This window comes from Gracilinanus agilis, chromosome 3 (genome assembly GCF_016433145.1).
Source record: "Gracilinanus agilis isolate LMUSP501 chromosome 3, AgileGrace, whole genome shotgun sequence".
NCBI classification, from domain to species: domain Eukaryota; kingdom Metazoa; phylum Chordata; class Mammalia; order Didelphimorphia; family Didelphidae; genus Gracilinanus; species Gracilinanus agilis.
This window is the reverse complement of record NC_058132.1, coordinates 593,074,595-593,094,723: the sequence shown is the minus strand read 5'-3', so window position 1 is coordinate 593,094,723 and position 20,129 is coordinate 593,074,595. Positions and strand designations below refer to the sequence as shown.

At 34.3% G+C, this 20,129-nt stretch overlaps 2 protein-coding genes across 3 annotated transcripts in view; one reads left to right on the top strand and one right to left on the bottom strand.

Moving 5' to 3' along the window:
• GTF2F2 (general transcription factor IIF subunit 2) overlaps positions 1-20,129 on the bottom strand; it is a 161,792-nt gene that overhangs the window by 73,466 nt on the left and 68,197 nt on the right. For both annotated transcript variants that reach the window (XM_044670619.1, XM_044670620.1), the window contains one exon: positions 1,955-2,036. In XM_044670619.1, the coding sequence (XP_044526554.1) occupies positions 1,955-2,036 (82 nt within the window). The remainder of the gene's footprint in view (positions 1-1,954; positions 2,037-20,129) is intronic.
• Positions 17,824-18,600, top strand: KCTD4 (potassium channel tetramerization domain containing 4). Its single transcript, XM_044670621.1, has one exon. The coding sequence runs from the start codon at positions 17,824-17,826 to the stop codon at positions 18,598-18,600; it is 777 nt and encodes a 258-aa protein (XP_044526556.1).

The following is a 20,129-nucleotide window of genomic DNA, read 5'->3' as shown; positions in this document are numbered from 1 at the left end:
TGAGATGCCCCTTGATTGGGGAATGGCTGAACAAATTGTGATATGATGGTACTATAAGGAATGATGAAATGAATGATGTTTTTAAGAATTGGAAAGACCTCCATGAACTGACACCAAGTGAAATAAACAGAACCAGGAGAACATTACATACAGTAACTGAAGCATTGTGGGACAATCAAATGTGATAGACTTGCTATTAATAGCATGTAATGTTCCAGGACAACCCTAGGGACTTAGGAGAAAAAATGCTATCCACAGATAGAGAAAAAACTATTAAGAGTAGAAATGCAGAAGAAAACAAATGACTTATCATTTGTTTCTTTGGGCATGTGATCTGAGATTTTGGTCTTATAAGATTACTCTTACAAAAATGAATAATATGGAAACAGGTTTTGTGATAATACATGTATAATCCAGTGGAATTGATTGTCAGCTCCGGGGTGGGGTGGGGGGAGGGAGACAACATGAATCATTCTGAAAATCTTACACTTATGTGTAAATTTGCCACTGGGGAAAAAATAAACACCAAAATAAATAAATAATGCAAAGGTAATACAAGTTGTTAGCATTCTAAAATGCCCTCCAATCACATAAATACTTGCAACTGTTTCTCTCTGAATTATGCTTATAAATAATTTCCCATAATTTGATGTTATTTTTAGCACATTCATTTGAAAGGGCTTCACATTTAAAATGATAATGCTGAAAAGAAAATGACTTCACACTAAAAATTTAAATGTTTCAAAATAAAATAAGCAAATAATTTTCAATGTGCAGTGCTAACTTATAAGGGCACTAAAAGTAAATGGGCCTCATTGCAGTTATCCTCATCACAACACCTGGGAACTACTAGCTATTATAGTTAGCTTTCTCTCAATGCCAGGTCTAGAAGGCATTTGACAGCCCTAGATACATAACTGATCATTAGAAGTTAGGAATTATAAATAAGCCCAAGAGTTTCCTTTCATTACTTGGTCATTTCTCACAAGCCCTTATTTTTTTTCTCCCTCCCCTCTCAATTCCTATCCAGTGCCAGACTACTTCAAAATAGGTTGGAAGAGAAAAATGGAAACTTGAGGTCACCACACCTACCTGGAGTATGCAAATAATTACTATATAAAAATCATATGCCTTGAACAGTCAGAAGAACATGTTAGCAAACTAATGTTAGGGCCATGAAGGCATGACTAACTTTTACAGTTGTCTTTAGGAAAACAGGCGGTATGCAATTATTTGGGAAGATTTTACAAAACTCAACATTTTGCTAGGAAAACAAGTAATAACTTTGGTCCATCCCTACTTATCTTAACTTTAAAGGGGTAGCAAGATGGCTCAGTGGACAGAGAACTAGGCCTGGATGCAGGAGGTCCAGGGTTCAAATCTGCCCTTAGACACATCCTAGTTGTGTGACTCTGGGCAAGTCACTGCCTAGACCTTACCTCTCTTTTTTGCCTTGGAACTGATATTTTGTATTGATTCTGAGTTAAGGTTAAAAAAACAACAACACTTTAAGGTTGAATGGAGATATCTAAACTTCCTTTAGCAAATATAGCTTTTTTCAAGAGAAAAATTTATTGATATATTTTATTTTTATATCACCTAAATCATAGGTGATTCATTCATTCAATTATTTATCCTTGTATTTCTCCCTTTGTCCCTTCATAACAGGCCAGCCCTCCTAACCACAAAAGTGTTATTATAAATATTCTGTTGTATTTCTGGAGTCTCTCTTTTTTTTTCTATCCTGTAGTGCCAAAGAAATTCTCATGTTTTTGCTTTTTAAAAAAAAAAAAAACAAATTCAAGTAATAGTCAGCCAAGTTTTCATGGTCAAGTAGTACCTGGAATTCTAACACATAGGCATGTACAATTATACATATTTACCAGATGCAGAAAAATGTGCCAAGATCTCAAAAAATAAAAGCCATATTCATTTTAAAGGTAAAAATACTAACCTCTTCAATCTCATATAGTTTTCACTGGCAGCAGGTCTGCATTCAGCACGCTGTACCACTATTCCTTCCAATGAAAGTTTATCTTGAATGGAAAGAAAAGAAAAATTAAATCAATACATTCAGAGACACAAAATTTACTATTTCCAGTGCTGTCTTTTGATACATTATGCAAGATTATATAACTGAAACTGATAAAACAAAACAGAATCTTATGTCTAAAAGTTGACATGTCTGCCAGACACCTATGGAAATTTATTTTTACATAGTAAAGAATGGGGATTCTCACATATATGCCTGTAGTTGATGCCAAGAGGAAACTTTACATCTTTCTCAGTGTGTGGCTTGTCTTGGCAGGATATGGTTAATGCTATTGTAGAAAAGGAGGGAACTCAGAGGTACACGGATTTATAATAGTTCTTACAAGAAGGTTACTGAAATGTTTGGTAGATTTGTAAACATTTTTGCCAGATTTGCTGTTTCTAAAAATCTAGATAATTTACAGCTAGAGTGCACCTTAGAAACCACTTAGGTCAATCTTATTTTACAAATGAAAAAATTTAGTGAATGATATAAAACAATTTGCCCAGTAAGGAGGAAATGACAGAGTTGAGATTTAAACTGAGACTCTACCAATATACACAACAATATACAATACTGCAATTAAGCCACATCTCCATCTTACTGATTACTCATTTCAAAGGGAAACTCAAAGAAAAGTTGCAATCCAAATGTATTCTAAATATATAAGAAGTTACTTTGGGGTCACTGAGGCACTACATTTGAAGCTAGATGAATATGGCCAGTGTCACTGGATCACAGAGAACATGGTAGGCATAAAGTGTAGTAAGAATGGAAAGGTGGGAAGGACTTTAAAAATCAGAGAACAGCAGCCAAAAGAGTATATCCTAATGTTTTAAAATTTGTTAAAAACACATTCTCACACTTGTTAGCATCTTGTTAGTCTAACTATTGTTACTATTTGTACTTGAAAATAAATCATTTTCTTATAAAAGAATACAGTGGAAAAAAAGAACTACCACAAGAAGCAAAAGAACTGTTTTTTTTTTTAATTCAATTTAATTTGTTTTATCACCAACCTAGTCACATTACTTTGGGAAGTTGGTTAGGTTCATTTGGTCTCAAAGCCATGATTATCCATAAAATGAGAGGTTTCAAACAGATGAATTCTTATCTAACATCTCTATCTTCCAGCTATGAGACATTATGATTTTACAAATTTCTTTTTACCAAATCACATCAGTCTGCCTCTAAAATTAAAGTTTTTGTAGTTATCATTTGATTTTTGCTTGCATTTTCTCCATTAGGCTCCTTAAGGGCAAAAGTCTATTAGTATATTATCCTTGTATAATAATTAGAAAGGAAGGCTTGAAAAGTTCACAAAACCCAATCCAACTCCATTTTTGTTCTTTCCCTCTTTCGAGAAGTATTGTGCAGAGGATGATATCCATCACCTTTTTAGGAGTTAAATACTTTCCTGAATATATAGAAAAGAGAGGAATGAATCCTCCTTTTGTTATAGCAGATAAAGTGACTTTCACTGCTAACTAGATGACATGGCAGCTAAAAAAAAATAAATGCCATTCTTGGTTGCCTTAAGAGACAAAAAGATCCAGAGGGATGGTGGCAGAAAGTTTTATGATCTGTCCTGGTCAGGTCACCTCTCAAATTGTACATTCAGACATAAGGGCTTAATTTTCAAGAAAGATTGAAACTGAAGGGGATCAGGAAGAAGGCAAAGTTTCATTATAATGATTTTGATTATTTTTTTCTGTTGTTTGTTTGGCTATCTCTACTTTTTGTGTTGTTGTTCTAACTGGGTTAATTATATTTCCTAAATGCTCCACTGATTTACTAAGGGTTTCTACTTGTTTTTCTAAGCTACTGATTCTTACATTTTTTTCTTATAGTCCCACTAAACGAACATTTCTCTTTGTGATTTGTCAAATTCTCCTGTGCCTCTTTTGTTGACTTCCTACATTTCTCCAAAGGTTCTTACAACAGGTCAATTATTTCTCCTGGGGATGTGTGTTGTTTCAGCCCTTTGCTTCCTCATTCCTTCTGCCTTAGTTTTCCTCAGAGGTTTTTTTCCTGTGAGCCTTTTCTTTCTGTCTCCCTTTTACAGTTGCCTCTTTTATATTCAATGAATGAGGGTGCATCTGTTTGTTTTCCAGCAATTCTGGGGAGCTGGATGAAAAAAAAAAACTTCTTTAGAGCTGTTATCTACAGAAAGGATTCTGTGCCAGTTAGGAAGTGGAAGAGATAACTGCAGAGGTCCTTTCCAGCTGTTATACTTTTTGATTCAGTGATGTTGTAAGGTAAGCATTGAATCACAGGTTATAGAGTTTAATAGATCTTGTACAATGATAAAGGATTCAAATGGAGCATAGCCATGGTAACACCTAGAAAAGTATTCATCTTCTCTGGCATGCAAGGAATGAAACCAAGTATGTTTGGAAGCTATAAGGCTTCTTTATACAATCCTTTTGGATACAGTCAAACATCAAGGACATTTAGAGAACTGGTATTAAGAGTTTAAATTCAGTTCTATAGAACAGTAACTTGGACTGACTCTACTGAGATGTGAAGCATTTTCCTGTCCACCTGTTCCAAGTCACATCTGAGCTTACCTGGCCTGGAAAAGTAGAGAGAATAAAACTCCCCCATCCAAGCAAGTGACTGATAAGGTAACTAAAACATTTATAGATTTTTAAGTATTTGAAGATTTATCCTTTGTCTTATTTTCCTGGTACTCTGTACTAACTGGAAGCAAAGTCTCTCAGCTTAATCTACTTGGCATTTGTCCTTAAACACATCATTCAGATAAACTAGTCACGCATTTTAAAGAAAGTGGTATCTCAACTAATAGTTGTGAATAAATGTGTTTTTCTTCTACCTGATCTTTACTTAATCTTCAAGTTTATGAAATGACAGCATATTAAGACTTATTCACTCTAGATATATTGTTGGATTTGGGCTACATTTACCTACTGTGATATATAGAGTCAATTCAATTATTTGCTCTAATGGAAGGGAGAACTGGCAAAAACAGAGCCAAAACTATGATATATTTGGCACAGGAACATATTTTCTAATATTCATAAGCTGAATGCATGTCTGTGTCTAAATCCTGGGAATTCATAATAATCCAAATAATGAAGCTATGCTTTGATTCAAGAGATCTCAGAAAACTGACCATCTTCCCCAACTACTACCCAGGGCAGCTCAACTCCAATGAAGAGCAAAACAGATGTAAAAGATATAAAATAGGCCATCTGGAAAAAGGTTAATGGAATTGGGGACTGTTTAGCCTGGAGGATATGATTCAATTTAAAAAATTTGTTGAGTATCTCTATTGTGCCCAATTCCCACAAAAAAGATAAGATACTAAAGAATTATACAAAAGAAATCATGTACTATAATATAGTTGGCAGGAGAAAATGACCAACACATTAAGAACAATTCCATATACAGTGCATAGGTAAGTAAAATATCAGGTACAATTCAAATGTGCCAATGGCATTAGGAAAATGTAAATTTATTACTGCCTTCAAGTACATGAAAAGTTTTATTAAGACAGTACTAACTGGATGTTCTCTGTATCTATTAGTAACAGAACAAGTTGAAATGGGCTTAAATTAAAAACTGGAGAGAAAACATTGGAATGGGCTGCCCTGGAAATTGGTGTAGTCTATCCCTGAAACTCTTTAAGAAAAGAAGCCATCAATCTTGGATGGTTGAAGAAGGGAGCCTCCTAAAGGAAAGAGTTGGGTAAAGCTCTGATTCTAAAAAAAGATTACTGTAACAGATTATCATGAAAGGCTCTTAAAACAGGAGAAATTCTGAACACTATTAATAAGTAATTTTTAACTGCTATAGTTAAAAAATTTTAACATCCCTTAATGAAATAATACTTACACTTTTAAATGAAATGGTTTACTTTTCAAATATGTAAAAAAAAAATTTTTTTTTTGGATTCAGACCAATGACTTCACAAATTGTGATGGACTTGAACTAGGATGGAAACTTTTTCTGATGAGACTTGTCAATGCAAGTACTTTGTTGGCAGACAATCCGAGAGCCCAAATAGTGGGGAGTCAGTTCTCTTTAAATTTAAAATGATTCTTTCTGTTTCTCTCCCTCCCCCCCATCCTTTTTCTTGTGTACAGACGCACATATCTAGAGTAGGGGGAAATGTAGAATGAAAAATTTCCTATATTAGGAACTAGGCTAAAATTTTTGAGTGCTTTCCCCATATCCACTGAACTCTTGCCATCTTTCCCTTGTTGAATTTTAAAGATTCATACCAGAGTAAAATTCCCAAGGTTTATCAGAAGACATAGTTCAATCTGACTAATTTTTAAATGGAAGGCAAAGTGACACAGTGGATAGAATCCTGTCCTTGTAATCAGGAAACCCACATTCCAGCCCTGCTTCAGAACTTACTGGTTAGGAAAGTCATTTAACTTCTCAAGTGCACATCTGTAAAATAAAGAAACTACTACTTATACTAACTACTTAATAGGGCTGCCAAGAGGAAAAAGACTTTGCAAACCTTAAAGCACTATTTAAATAGTGATTTCTTTTATTACTATTATTATTACTGCTATGAATATTATTTAACTATTCATGCACATGATAACCTTCTCTCCAGATTACTAGTGCTTCTTATAAAGGCTAAAGTCCTGTATATATTTTCTTTAATAACTGGAATGTCTATAACAACTCATAAAAATGGCATATATAGTTAGCTGGCATATTCCTTGTAAACTTTATCAATCTGATAAAACATTCAATACATATAGCATTTCTACTTTAATTGTAAAGACATAAAGAAGACCACATTCTGTTTGTCACACTGCTCAAGTTTATTTCTGAAAGCTGGGCATTTGGATGATTCATTCTGTTTTCAGATCAATGGATCCCAAAGTGTCAGTGAATATAAAGGCTCATTTATTTCAGCTATATGCATAAAGGAGCTAAATCTACAAAAGCAATCAAGTGGACTCTGAGATCAGGAGTGGAAAAAAGGGGGGCTTGAGGCTCCATTTGGTGCTCACCTCAGCATCCACATGCCTCATTAAGTAGAAGGGTTTATGACTACTCAGATGAGATAAAGGAACCTGGAAGAAGACTTCTTTCAAGGGGCCAAAGGGTGGTGGTGATGAGGGAAGAAGCATTTAATCATGTTTGAAAGATCTCCTAAATCCTGAAAAGTGCCAAGCACTACGTATAACATATTGCTAATGGGTGGGAAAGGGGCAAAAAGGACCGAAAGAACTTGGGACTCAAAAATTGTTTTAAATGGATGCTAAAAAATTAATTAAAAGTAAATTTAAAAAAAAAGAAAGAAAGGTGATGTGTATGAGAACCCAGAGAACAGACAGAATAAACAAATAGACTTGGGTATCTGAAAAAGAATTCTTTTTTTTTTTTTCCTGAGAAAGAATTCTGTCAGTTTTGCAAGTTTGCAACCAACGACAGATTTCTTTATTCCCCCGAGATAGAACAGGTCAAACAGGCCCTTCTTGTTTCTAACTCAAGAAAATAATTTTTTACATTAAGTTACTAGACTCCAGTCAGCATAGTGAACACAAATCAATATAAGAGTAAGTCAGATTTGAGGTACAGCTAAAGAATTATTTTCTCACTACCTAGTTTGAAATAATTTTAATGTTGAAACATAAATGTCAAACATGCAAATCTATGTTTTAAAAATATATCATGCTTTATCCCACCATGAAATTTATTAAGACCTATAAAATTCATATAGATATATGAAAACTGACTAGACAAAAGAGAAGAGTCTCCAAAACAAAATCACAAGCAAGATTTCAGCGGAATAATCATAACTTACATTTATAAAACATTTAACAGTTTTGCAAAACACTTTCCTCATAACCAGTCTGGAGAAGGTGGTATAAATATTGTTATACCCATTTAAAGATGGGAAAACTAAAGCTCAAACTAATTAATTTGCCAAAGATAATAACTCTGACACTTTCTGAAATGGGAATTGAATTAATCTCTTCTGAATCCTCATCAGACGCTTTTTCTACCTCTTTAAGTTAGGAGGGAAAGTTCAAGGATTAGGAAAACCAGGGCACAGGTAATTAGTCAAACATTTATTAAATAGCAACTATACAATAGGTATCATTCATATATAAAGTTACTGAGGATACAAAGACAAAAAACAATATTTCTGCTATCAAGGAGTTAATGTGCTATTATGGGACTCAGTATGTGCACAAAAATATATACAAAATAAGTCAAGGGAATGTTGTCAAGATGGTGAAGGAAAAAATCACAACCACCAAATCTCTTCTTCTAAATGACTTCAGAAAATGCCAGACCAAATTCAGAGTGAGAAAACCAACAAAGTCACAATAAATAATTTTCCCAACCCAAGGAAGCTTTGGAAGATAGAAAGAGAGGTCTGGGGAGACTAGAGTTGGGGCTAGCCAAGAGCCTGAGGCAGAGGAAGCACCAGCAACAGGGGACTGTGTTGATGCAGCAGTAAGGAACAGTCCTCAGGGATGATACAAGGAACTCCTGGACAGCAAGAGATCTCCAAGGGACCTCCATACTGTCATTGGGCACAGGATCCACTGCATGTGACAACTCTTTCAACCATTACTCAGTTCTGAAGTACAGTTCCAGGGCGGAGAGGAGAACAGGGAGAGTTCACTACCTGGGTAAAGACCAGAGTGCTAACCAGGAGGGTACAGACGATACCTCTCCTCAAATCACACCACTTTATTTATGGACCCCCAAACTAACCCGTGAAAGCAAAAAGATAAAAAAGATAAAAGCTCAACCAAACATCTTGCTCTCCACATCAAGAGGTGAGCAGAGACCCACTCTAACAAAATCCAAAGTCAAGAAATAGGCTGAAAAAAATGAATAAACAAAAAAAGAATTAAAATTGTTTATGATGGCAGAAAAACTCAGAAGACAATGACTGAAATATCTGTGAGCAAAAGCTGGGAAAATGAGGAAGGCTTCACGTATAAATTGGTGATTGAGCTGAATATTAAAGGAAGCAAGGAATTCTAAGAGGCAGAGGTGAGGGGATAACTTTCAGACTTGGGGGTGGGGGGTGGGGGGAATAACCTGGGCAAAGGCACAGAGATGGGAGATGGAACAGGCAATAAGATAGTTTGGCTAAAATGTAGTTTGAAGGAAAAGTAGTAATATATAATAAAGTTGAAAAGGTAGGTAGATTTCAAATAAATGGATAAGTTGATATTTGATTCTAAAAGCAATAGAGAGGCACTGGAGATTATGAAATAGGAGAGGGACACAGACTTATATTTCAGGCAACTACATGGAGAACAGATTGAAGGGAAAGATGAAAGGCAAGAGGATCAAATATATATATATATATATATAGCCTCCTGGCTATAACAATAGTCTAGGTCAGTGATGGGCAAACTATGGCCAGCAGGCCAGATGCTGCCCATGAAATGTTCTATCTGGCCCAATGACATTATTCCTAATCTGATGAATGCAATGAGTAGGATAAAATACAATGAAACTTCTAAAGAGTTGCCTTAGAAACAAACACTAAACACCCCACCCCACATTAAACCAGAATGATACTTCCTTTTCGCATACGCTATCCTTCCATCTATCCCTAACAAACTAGGAGGAGTACTAGCACTACTTGCATCTATTTTAGTACTATTAGTAATCCCCCTTCTCCACACATCTAAACAAGGAAGCCTCACATTCAGACCAATTTCACAAACCCTGTTCTGAATTCTTACAGCTAACCTCTTTATCCTGACATGAATCGGAGGTCAACCTGTAGAACAACCCTTCATCATCATCGGCCAAGTAGCCTCAATCTCCTACTTCACCATCATCCTCATCCTAATGCCACTAGCAGGAATATTCGAGAACTATATACTCCAACCAAAATACCCTTAACTGTCCAAGTAATTTAACAAAAATATTGGCCTTGTACGCCAACAATGAAGGAAAACTCCTTCCTAGGACATCTCAAGAAGAGGGCGTATCACCCTGCCGTCAACTCCCAAAGCTGATGTTCTGATTAAACTACTTCCTGATGAACAATTTATATGCTATGACAGTACTAAATTCATTTTACAAAAAAAAAAAAAATTAATATAAGTAAAAACAGCATATGTATAATTATACTATATACATTATATGTATAATTATACTATATACATTATATGTCTATATTACATGGATTTATTTACCTCTAGCATATCTCACTATACATTATATTCATAATTATACTATATACATTATATGTCTATATTACATGGATTTATTTACCTCTAGCATATCTCATAATACATTATACTCTTATATTACTAAATACATATATATGTTACAGTACTATTAATCATATAGTATATGGATATTCATTACCTAATATTATGCATAATCTTACATAAGACATATTATGTTGGCGTACATATACATACTGTCCATGGTAACAGGAATTACAAACCTTAATCTGACAAGCATATCATAACCATCAGGAATACCTCAATCCACTTCTCACGAGAGACCACCATCCCGCCATCTAAAGGCTTAACATCCTTCAGAGGAGAGGCATGAATTGTGACGTACCTAATTCCTTGAACAGGCTACTGGTTGTTACTTCAGGATCATAAATTTGTTCATTGCATCCAAACTGCCATTAAATAAGGCATCACGATGTTTCGATTACTAGTCAGCCCATAACGCGGCATAACTGATTCTAACTGGCATGAGGTAGAATTTTTTTCGGGGGAGCTATATCCAACGGGCAGGAGCCTCGGACACTGATATTAACCTAGGACCTAACATGGAATAATTGCTTGGTGTTCACGCGGAGTAAATGAGGATATTATATGAATGATTATAAGACATATTATTATATATAAGAATTAGCGCATAACGTGTGTACGTAGTAATAAGAAGTAATAATTTAATCAATTTATAGTAGATATTAAATCAATGATCTATAGACATATATATTTATATATTCCACCCGGGTGACGTACGCGCGGGAAATAAATAAAAAAATAATAAAATAAAATAAAATAAAATAAATAATAAAATAAAATAAAATAAAAAATAATAAAATAATAAATAATAAATAATAATAATAAAATAATAATAATAAAATAAATAATAAATAATAATAATAATAAATAATAATAAATAATAATAAATAATAAATAATAATAATATAATAATAATAATAAAATTAATAATTAATAATATTTAAATTAATGAATATAAATTTAAGGTATATATTCACTAAACCTCCTTACCCCCTTAAATATAAAATCGTACCTTATTCCGTCAATGAGCATTTCCTTTCCTTTGGCCCCCTCTTTAAAAAGTCTGCCCATCACTGGTCTAGGTAAAAGGTGATGGGGATTTGAAATTGGGTGAAGAGAGAAGGGAATGGATGTGAGAGGCATTGAGGAGACAGAAATGACACAATTAGGTAACTGAGTGGATGTCTACAATGAGAGAGTAGGGAGTTGAGGCTAATAGTGAGGCTGAAAACCTGTAATAATGACAGGATGGTGCTGCCCCATAGAGATGTTGGGAAGAGCAGTGGGTTTTGGAGAAAAGGTACTAAATTTTTTTGCTTTGAAAAATGCTAAGAAAGAGACATCTATAGGATATCCAGTTTGAAAGTCCAATAGGCAATCGGAGATGTACAATGAACTCATAAAAGAGAGAAGTACTAAATATACAGATGTTAACTCAAGAGTGAGAGAGTGGGAGAGAAATGAAGAGAAGCTTTGGGGCACATCTACACCTAGGAGCTACCACAGAAATGCTGAAAGAGCAAAAGAAATTGGAATAGGGAAGGAAGAGAACCAAGAGACAGGTGTCATAAAAACTCAGAGAAAAGATAATAAACATTCAGTAAGGAAGAAGATTTAGAAAAAGTCATCAGAACTGGCAATTAAAGCATTATTGGTAATGCTGGAGAGAGCCATATCAATTGAAAAATCAAAATGCAAAAGAACTGTGAAATAAGAGGAAAGGAAATAGAGGCAAGAAGTGGAAGTTTTTTCCTAGGGACTAGAGATATAGTGATATTAGGCTTGAAGAAGTTCTGGTCTAATAAGGGATTTTTTTCCAGAATGGGGAATATTTGGGTATGTTTGTAGGCAGAATAAAAACAGACCAGGTAAGACTGAAATTTAGAGGAAGGATTTAATTATGAGGGCTATATTCTGGAGAAGAAAGGAAGGGATGAGACCAAGAACACAGGCAAAGGACTTGATTTTGGCACAACCATCACTTTGTCATCAGTCTAGAGCAGTGAATCCCAAAGTGGGCGCTACTGCCCCCTGGTGGGTGCTACAGCAATCCAGGGGAAGCGGTGATGGCCACAGGTGCATTTTCTTTCCTATTAATTGCTATTAAATTAAAAAAAATTAATTTCCAGGGGGCTGAGTAATATTTTTTTCTGGAAAGGGGGTGGTAGGCCAAAAAAGTTTGGGAACCACTGGAGATTAAAGGCACTGAAAATGGAGGATGCTATCTGAGGATTCAGAAAAATAGAGAAGGGGAGATGAGTTTGATCATGGGGAATGATTGCTATTTTGCTCAGTAAAGTATGAGTTGAGATCATTATTTGAAAGGGGAAAAGAAGGGTGTGAAAGAATTGAGTAGAGAAAAAAATTTTAAATAATCTTTGTGGGGGGTGGAAATTGAACTAATTAAGAGAAGCAAAAGAATTACATGGACAGAACCTAGATACGAAAAGAGAACCTTGAATCAAGAAGTGTGGGGCAGTCAATATATATAAAAGAATGCTTAGTAATCTGTTATTCTCCCTCTAGCAAGATGAACAAATTTGGGGTAGAGTGATTTACAATAAAAGTAGTTAAATGGTATGGCTGGTAAAATAAAATATGTGAGCATGAAGAATTTATAGTTAGGCAACTCCTAACAAATACTCTTTCTCACTTCATCCTACTCTCAACAATGACAACTTAAGAATTGTATGGTACTTAAGAGATATACCTTGATCTCAATTTATACTGGGAAATGTCAGCCACAACCCTTGTCCAGAAGAAATCACTATTACATCCCCTTGCCACGAATCACTGAAAAAAATCTTTTGGGAAAAAACCTGCTAAATTGTATTGATTGTTTTGTATTGCAATCAAATCAGATATACAGGTGGAGATGAAAAGGAGCCCAATAGTATTTATTCTTTAAATTCTACTACATGTCAGATGACTATTAGTCATTCTGCAAAACATTTTCTTTCCTTAAGACCATAACTGTATTTGCTATTGTTGTTGTTGAGACACTTCAGTAGTAGTCAACTCTTCACGAATCCATTTGGGGTTTTCTTGGCAAAAATATTGTAGGTTTCCCATTTTCTTCTCCAGCTCACTTTATAAATGGAAACTGAGGCAAACAGGGTTAAGTGACTAAGGCCAGATGTGAACTAAACTTTTATTGACTCTAGGCCTGGTACTCTATGCCACCATGCTACCCTTAATCTTCGTATGTCCATACTACAAATAGCTAAGCCTAATAAAAAAATGTTTGTCCAAGTGAATAAGTTACTGATTCTAAAGTACGATCTAATTTTTATAAACAAATTTTAAAGAAAACCTTAAATGTCTATATTCACTATAGAAATGATCTTTTATTATAGATTTGATATCCCATAAATATCAATAAGTCTCTAAATAAAATTATGGCTTTCGGATAGTATTGATAGCTATTATGCATAGGTGGATTTTTTTGGTGGCTGATGTGCCAAACCTTAATAAAAAGTCTTTATATAGAGACTTTTAAAAATGGCTACTAAGCAAGCATCCACAGGCAGGTTTCAAAAAATTTAAAAAACATACACCCACAAAAGAGGAATTCATTATTTTTATTTTAAAAAAAAGCAAAACAAATAATGAGACTTCTAGAATTGAAAGCCTGATTATGAATGCAAAATCATCATAAGCTAATAGCTTCAGGCAAGGATTGAAAAGAAATATCTTCTATAAAAAAACTGAAAAGAAGTTTTTGAGGAGGCAAGATTATTTATTAGAATTTAGTTCATGATACTGAAAACAAAGGAAGGAAAAAAATTATCTAAGTAGCCATACAAATTTAGAAAACTGCTTGTATAAACAGCATTTATGAATCAGTCTTCCAACAAACTTTGGGATAAAGGCCATTTTTACAGAGTAAGAAACCAAGAGAAGGGGCAAATGGGTAGCTCAGTGGATTGAGAGCCAGGCCTAGAGATGGGAGGTCCTAGGTTCAAATCCGGCCTCGGACACTTCCCAGCTGTGTGACCCTGGGCAAGTCACATGACCCCCATTGCCTACTCTTACTACTCTTCTGCCTGGGAGCCAATACACAGTATTGACTCCAAGACGGAAGGTAGGGGTTTAAAAAAAAAAAGAAAAAAAAAAGAAAAAAAAAAAGAAACCAAGAGAAACTGATCTCAATTTATTCCAAACACTAATGTCCCAGATTCTACATACTTAGGCCAAATCATACCTTACTTCTCCTGAGATACCTCTGCTAGGGTATCTTTTTGTTTCAGTTTAGAAAAGAAAACAGCATACCACAGGGATATCAAAGAGAAGAGTTTATACAAATAAGAGTGGAAACCATTTCTAAGGGGGGGTGGGGGTCAGAGGGTGGAGTCAATGGTACAAGGAGTTAATATGCTTTGTCATGCAAGTGAATTTGAAGATAAGGATGTCATAAGCAGACTATTAGAACATAGTGAGGAGGACACCAGAACACCCACAGCACCAACTATTCCTATTTTGAATTGGTTGAGCAACCCAGGCTTGGAGTTACAGTCTGTTCTCATCTATGCTTTCATCCTTTCTACTGGGAAGAAAAGTCTCCAGAACAGAAAAAGGAAAAAGTTAGGAGACAATGATACACAGAGAAACAAAGAAGGAATTCAAAAAGAAATATAAGGATAAATGTGTATCTGTATATACATAGCTTACTTCTCGTCTAACCAGAGTACCTTCTAGCACTGTTCTGGGGCAAGGACTGATGGCCAATGCAGAAGGAATACTACAATAGGTGAATGTCCAATAAGTGACTAGTTTTTCTTTCTAAGAGCTACTTTTGTTATTTTAAATAGAGATGACTACTTTTGAAACACAAGGCAAATAAATCAGTCTTTAAAAAGTAGATGCGTTTATGTGGGTTATTCTGCTGAACTGATTTTTTCCCCTCTCATTTAATTCTCTGGTAAGGGATGACTGAAGAGGAAAGGATATATAAATAAAGATGATTCTAAAACAAAAGATAGCAACTAGAATTTAAGTTGGAAGAGTGAATGATAATAACCAACATGGAGGATAAAAGACTAGGAGAGCCATTTAAACATACATGTATTTATCATCTGTCATTTTACTTTGGTAAAATATGTTTTCCACAACCAATTTGCAACATAATTTAAATAAGCCCACAATTAAGTAGTAATGATGGATTTATTTAAATTATGTTGAAAAATTTCCCTGGAAATAGTGGTTGACAACACTCCCTTATACTTATTTTGTATATGTTTTTGTGCACATACTGAGTCCCATAATAGCACATTAACTCCTTGATAGCAGAAATATTGTTTTTTGTCTTTGTATCCTCAGTAACTTTATATATGAATGATACCTATTGTATAGTTGCTATTTAATAAATGTTTGACTGATTACCTGTGCCCTGGTTTTCCTAATCCTTGAACTTTCCCTCCTAACTTAAAGAGGTAGAAAAAGCGTCTGATGAGGATTCAGAAGAGATTAATTCAATTCCCATTTCAGAAAGTGTCAGAGTTATTATCTTTGGCAAATTAATTAGTTTGAGATTTAGTTTTCCCATCTTTAAATGGGTATAACAATATTTATACCACCTTCTCCAGACTGGTTATGAGGGAAGTGTTTTGCAAAACTGTTAAATGTTTTATAAATGTACGTTATGATTATTATGATTAAAGATAATAACTCTAAACAATTTCTGTGAAAACTGACCATAAAATATTAAGATATAAGAAACTTCTTTAAGACTATTTTTTTTTAGTTTTAAAAAATAAATCCTTACCTTCTGTCTTAGACTCAATACTATGTGTTAGTTATAAGGCAAGAGAGAGGTAAGGGCTAGGCAGTGGGGTTAAGTGACTTGCCCAGGGGGCACACAGCTAGGAAGTATCTGAGGCCAGGTTTGAACCCAGGACCTTCCATCTCTAGGCCTGGCTCTCAATCCACTGAGCTACCTAGCTGCCCCCTTTTGAGACTTTTCTAAAGAAAGTATAATAATTTTTTAATCCTCCATCATATAACAAGGAAATAATACATTTATAGACACTTTACAATTACTAAATAGAAAATTATTTTATAATATTACTGATAAAATAATATTAAACAAATACATTTTCACAAGAAAAAGATTCAAACTACATCAGGTTGGTTTAATAATATATAGAAAACATTTCTTGTTGCTAGAGAAACAAATTATAATATAAAGGTAACTGCATTCATTAAGAACTATTTAGTTTATTTCCTCAAATTAAGCAAATATGTCAAACAAATGACTACAAATAAACAAACTTGAAATCTTAGGCACAAAAACCTAAGCAAATTCTCATCCTTGGGTCACAGGCTTAGCTTCCTTCGCTGTTCTAAAAAGCAATTTATATTTACTGTGCCCCCAGAAAGCAGGCGGGGAGGAAGGGTTCATTTTTTTACTCAAAGGACTCAAACAAGTATTTTTCAGAAGGGAGAAAAAATAGCATTTGGGAGTGCTTTCCATTTTTCCTGATCTATTAAAATTTATTTGACAGGGGATAAACTAGTTTATTGTGTCTTATGCCAAGTTATGTCAATTTGCCACTCCTTGTTATCACTTTGCTTTCTTCCCTTCTCCCCTCCTCCATACTATATCCATTCTGGTTATATATAGTGTGATGTTATACTCAAGCTACAGCAGCCTGAGTCTTTGTTGAGCAATTGTTTAGACTCAATATTACACAGATTCTCTAGTCAGGGTAAGCAGAACACCAAGTATAAATGATTACTGAATTTCTCTTCCCTGATTTTTACTTTAAAAATTAAAAAGACCTTAACATCCAAAGAAAACATAGAAATCATCTCTCTTGTTGAGGAAACTGCAATTAGAATGCCATGCTAAAACAAGTTGATAACTATAAAACAAACAACAAGAGTAGCTCTCCTAATTTAAAAAAAAAAAAGAGAGAGAGAGAGAGAGAGAGAAAGAGATTAACACTATGCAGTAAGTGTCCTAAGTAAAGCTTATAGATTACAAAGCTATCCACATATTTCTATTCTTCTTTCTTATCTAGTGTCCCTGAAATCTAAAACAAAAACATTAATTTGATACCTAGTTTCCAAAAGTGATAGTATAGTAAAAATTCTGAATTACTCTAAATGATTTATTAATACAAAACACTACTGGTTTGACAATTTAAAAGGTCTTTTGATTCTAAAAGCAAGGTTCACATTTTACCTGTATTGTTAAAAAGAAAACATGGCCTACTTAGTGGTAAGTGCATAAAATATTCAGAATGATCTAACTTTCACGCCTGCAAAGAAAATATCCAAAAATGTTTTTGTAACCAATCTCTGCCCTCATACAGTTAAATGCAAATTTTCTTTTTCAGTCTTACTCCTGAAACCTCCTGCATACATAGCTGATACGCCACCTACTGCAAAACGGAGCTGACAGCTCATGCGAGGTTGCCAGCATTTCCATTCCATCACGGAGCTGGAGCTGGAGCTGAATAAAGGCGTGTTTGTGTGGTGGTGGTGGTGCTTTTTAAAAAGCTCTCTCGGAGCCAGGAACAAGAAGCTGCAGTGATTTTGAAAATGGAACGTAAAATAAACAGGAGAGAAAAAGAAAAAGACTATGAGGGGAAACACAACAGCCCTGAAGGTACTGATCAAGGAAAGAGCTGCAAAATGCTGACGACTCTCAATGTTGGTGGATATTTGTATATTACTCAAAAACAAACACTGACCAAGTATCCAGATACTTTCCTTGAAGGTATAGTCAATGGAAAAATCCTTTGCCCCCTTGATGCAGATGGTCACTACTTCATAGACAGGGATGGACTCCTTTTCCGACATGTTCTGAACTTCTTACGGAATGGAGAACTTCTACTACCAGAAGGATTTCGAGAAAATCAACTCCTGGCCCAAGAGGCAGAATTCTTTCAGCTTAAAGGGCTGGCTGAAGAAGTGAAATCAAGGTGGGAAAAAGAACAGCTAACATCCAGAGAGACTACTTTCTTGGAAATCACTGATAACCACGATCGCTCACAAGGTTTGAGAATCTTTTGTAATGCTCCTGATTTTATAACAAAAATTAAATCTCGCATTGTACTGGTGTCTAAGAGTCGGCTAGATGGATTTCCAGAGGAGTTTTCAATATCTTCAAATATTATTCAATTTAAATACTTCATAAAGTCTGAAAATGGCACACGACTTGTGCTAAAGGAAGACAATACCTTTGTCTGCACCCTGGAAACTCTTAAGTTTGAGGCTATTATGATGGCTTTAAAATGTGGCTTTAGACTGCTGACCAGTCTCGATTGTTCCAAAGGGTCAATTGTTCACAGCGATGCACTTCATTTTATCAAGTAATTACTTCTGTCAGTAGACAAAGGCAACAAGCATGAAGCCAGTAAACCTTGTTAAAATACAGCATCCAGACATCACAAATAACATGCCTAACTAGCTCTGTACCACAGAGCTCTGCTGCTAATGAATTACTGTGAGCTAATGGTATGTAAATTCTATCTATGGCATCCATCTCTGGGCTATTCATACTGGACAAATCCTGCAACTGAAACAGAAACAAACTTATCTTCTAAATACTGTAAATAAATATTGAATGTTTTTGCTATTTGTTGTTTTCTTCTCTTTCAGGTGATTTTTCAATCACAATCGAATATAAAATGTCTTGGGCATTTGCACGATAAACATGCATGTACATTATTGCACTTTTATGATGATAAAAATATTTTAACAGAATACAAGATTTTTAAAACTGTCTGCTTACGGAAAAAATTTACAAAGCAGCTGAATTGAAAATGTAAGCACTCAGCACAAAATAGACTTGCAGATCAACTAAAACAGATTTTTAGAGCACCAAATGAGACTGCAAGAGGGTGTTAAAGATATTGATTTAAATTTTAATGGCAGGCAACAAAGACCATTTCACAGATTCTTGTGAAACAAAACTGGAATTACAGCTGAACTGATAATATGCTGAAAATTCCTAGAATATTGTATATGGTAACAATAAAAAAATAAAAACAATGCTAGCTTCTTTTCTTGTATGCATGATTAGAGGCAACAGTAATATGTCAAAATATTAATACTTAGTCACATAATGATTTCATGCAAAAATCTGTAACATGAAATAGTCAATTACCATGCTACAACATCACTGGATAGTCATGTAAGTTGCAAAATTAGCAAATCTGTTTTTCACAGGCTGAAGATCTACAGGTATGGAGAACTTAGTCTTGGTAGAGACTTATCATTAAAATCTTAAATAGCAGTTGCTTCAGAACCCTATTACCACAAACAAAAGAAAACAAAAAACCTGGACTTTGTTGGAGATTAAATACTAAATCATCATCTCAACCTCTTGCAATATAAGTAAGTCAGAAATAGGTGCAATTAGTCCTAATAATGTCATAGTTTTGACCCCAAAACATTTACAAGAGATCTTAAGATTCACTGGGTTTTATTAAAATGGTAGTTTCTTTTAAATCTTGGTTAATAAAACAAAATATTTTCAAAAAATAAGTTTTACATATTTGTATAAAAATGTAGAGTGGCAGAAATAATTTAATTTTTTAAGGTTTATTTGTCTTAATGAAATCATACATCTAAAACTTTTTTAAATGCTTTTCAAATATATGTTTATTTCTTTCACAGGGGCGCTGATTCACTTTTATACCACTTTCTCCACAAAAAAAGTACTAATTTAATCTGCTAGAACTTCTCTTTTAATCTCAAAAATTTAAAAAGATTAAGCATAAGTTTTAGTAATAATATACATGTGCACAATTATTCCAAGACTATCTTAAGATTATATTTTTAAATTTATATTTTATAAATTTTAGTTTAATATACACAAAACATTAAATAGTAAAATCACT

What these genes read in the sequence shown, in the direction of transcription:
- KCTD4 (XM_044670621.1), top strand. Translation starts at nt 17,824, where the DNA reads ATGGAACGTAAAATAAACAGGAGAGAAAAAGAAAAAGACTATGAGGGG.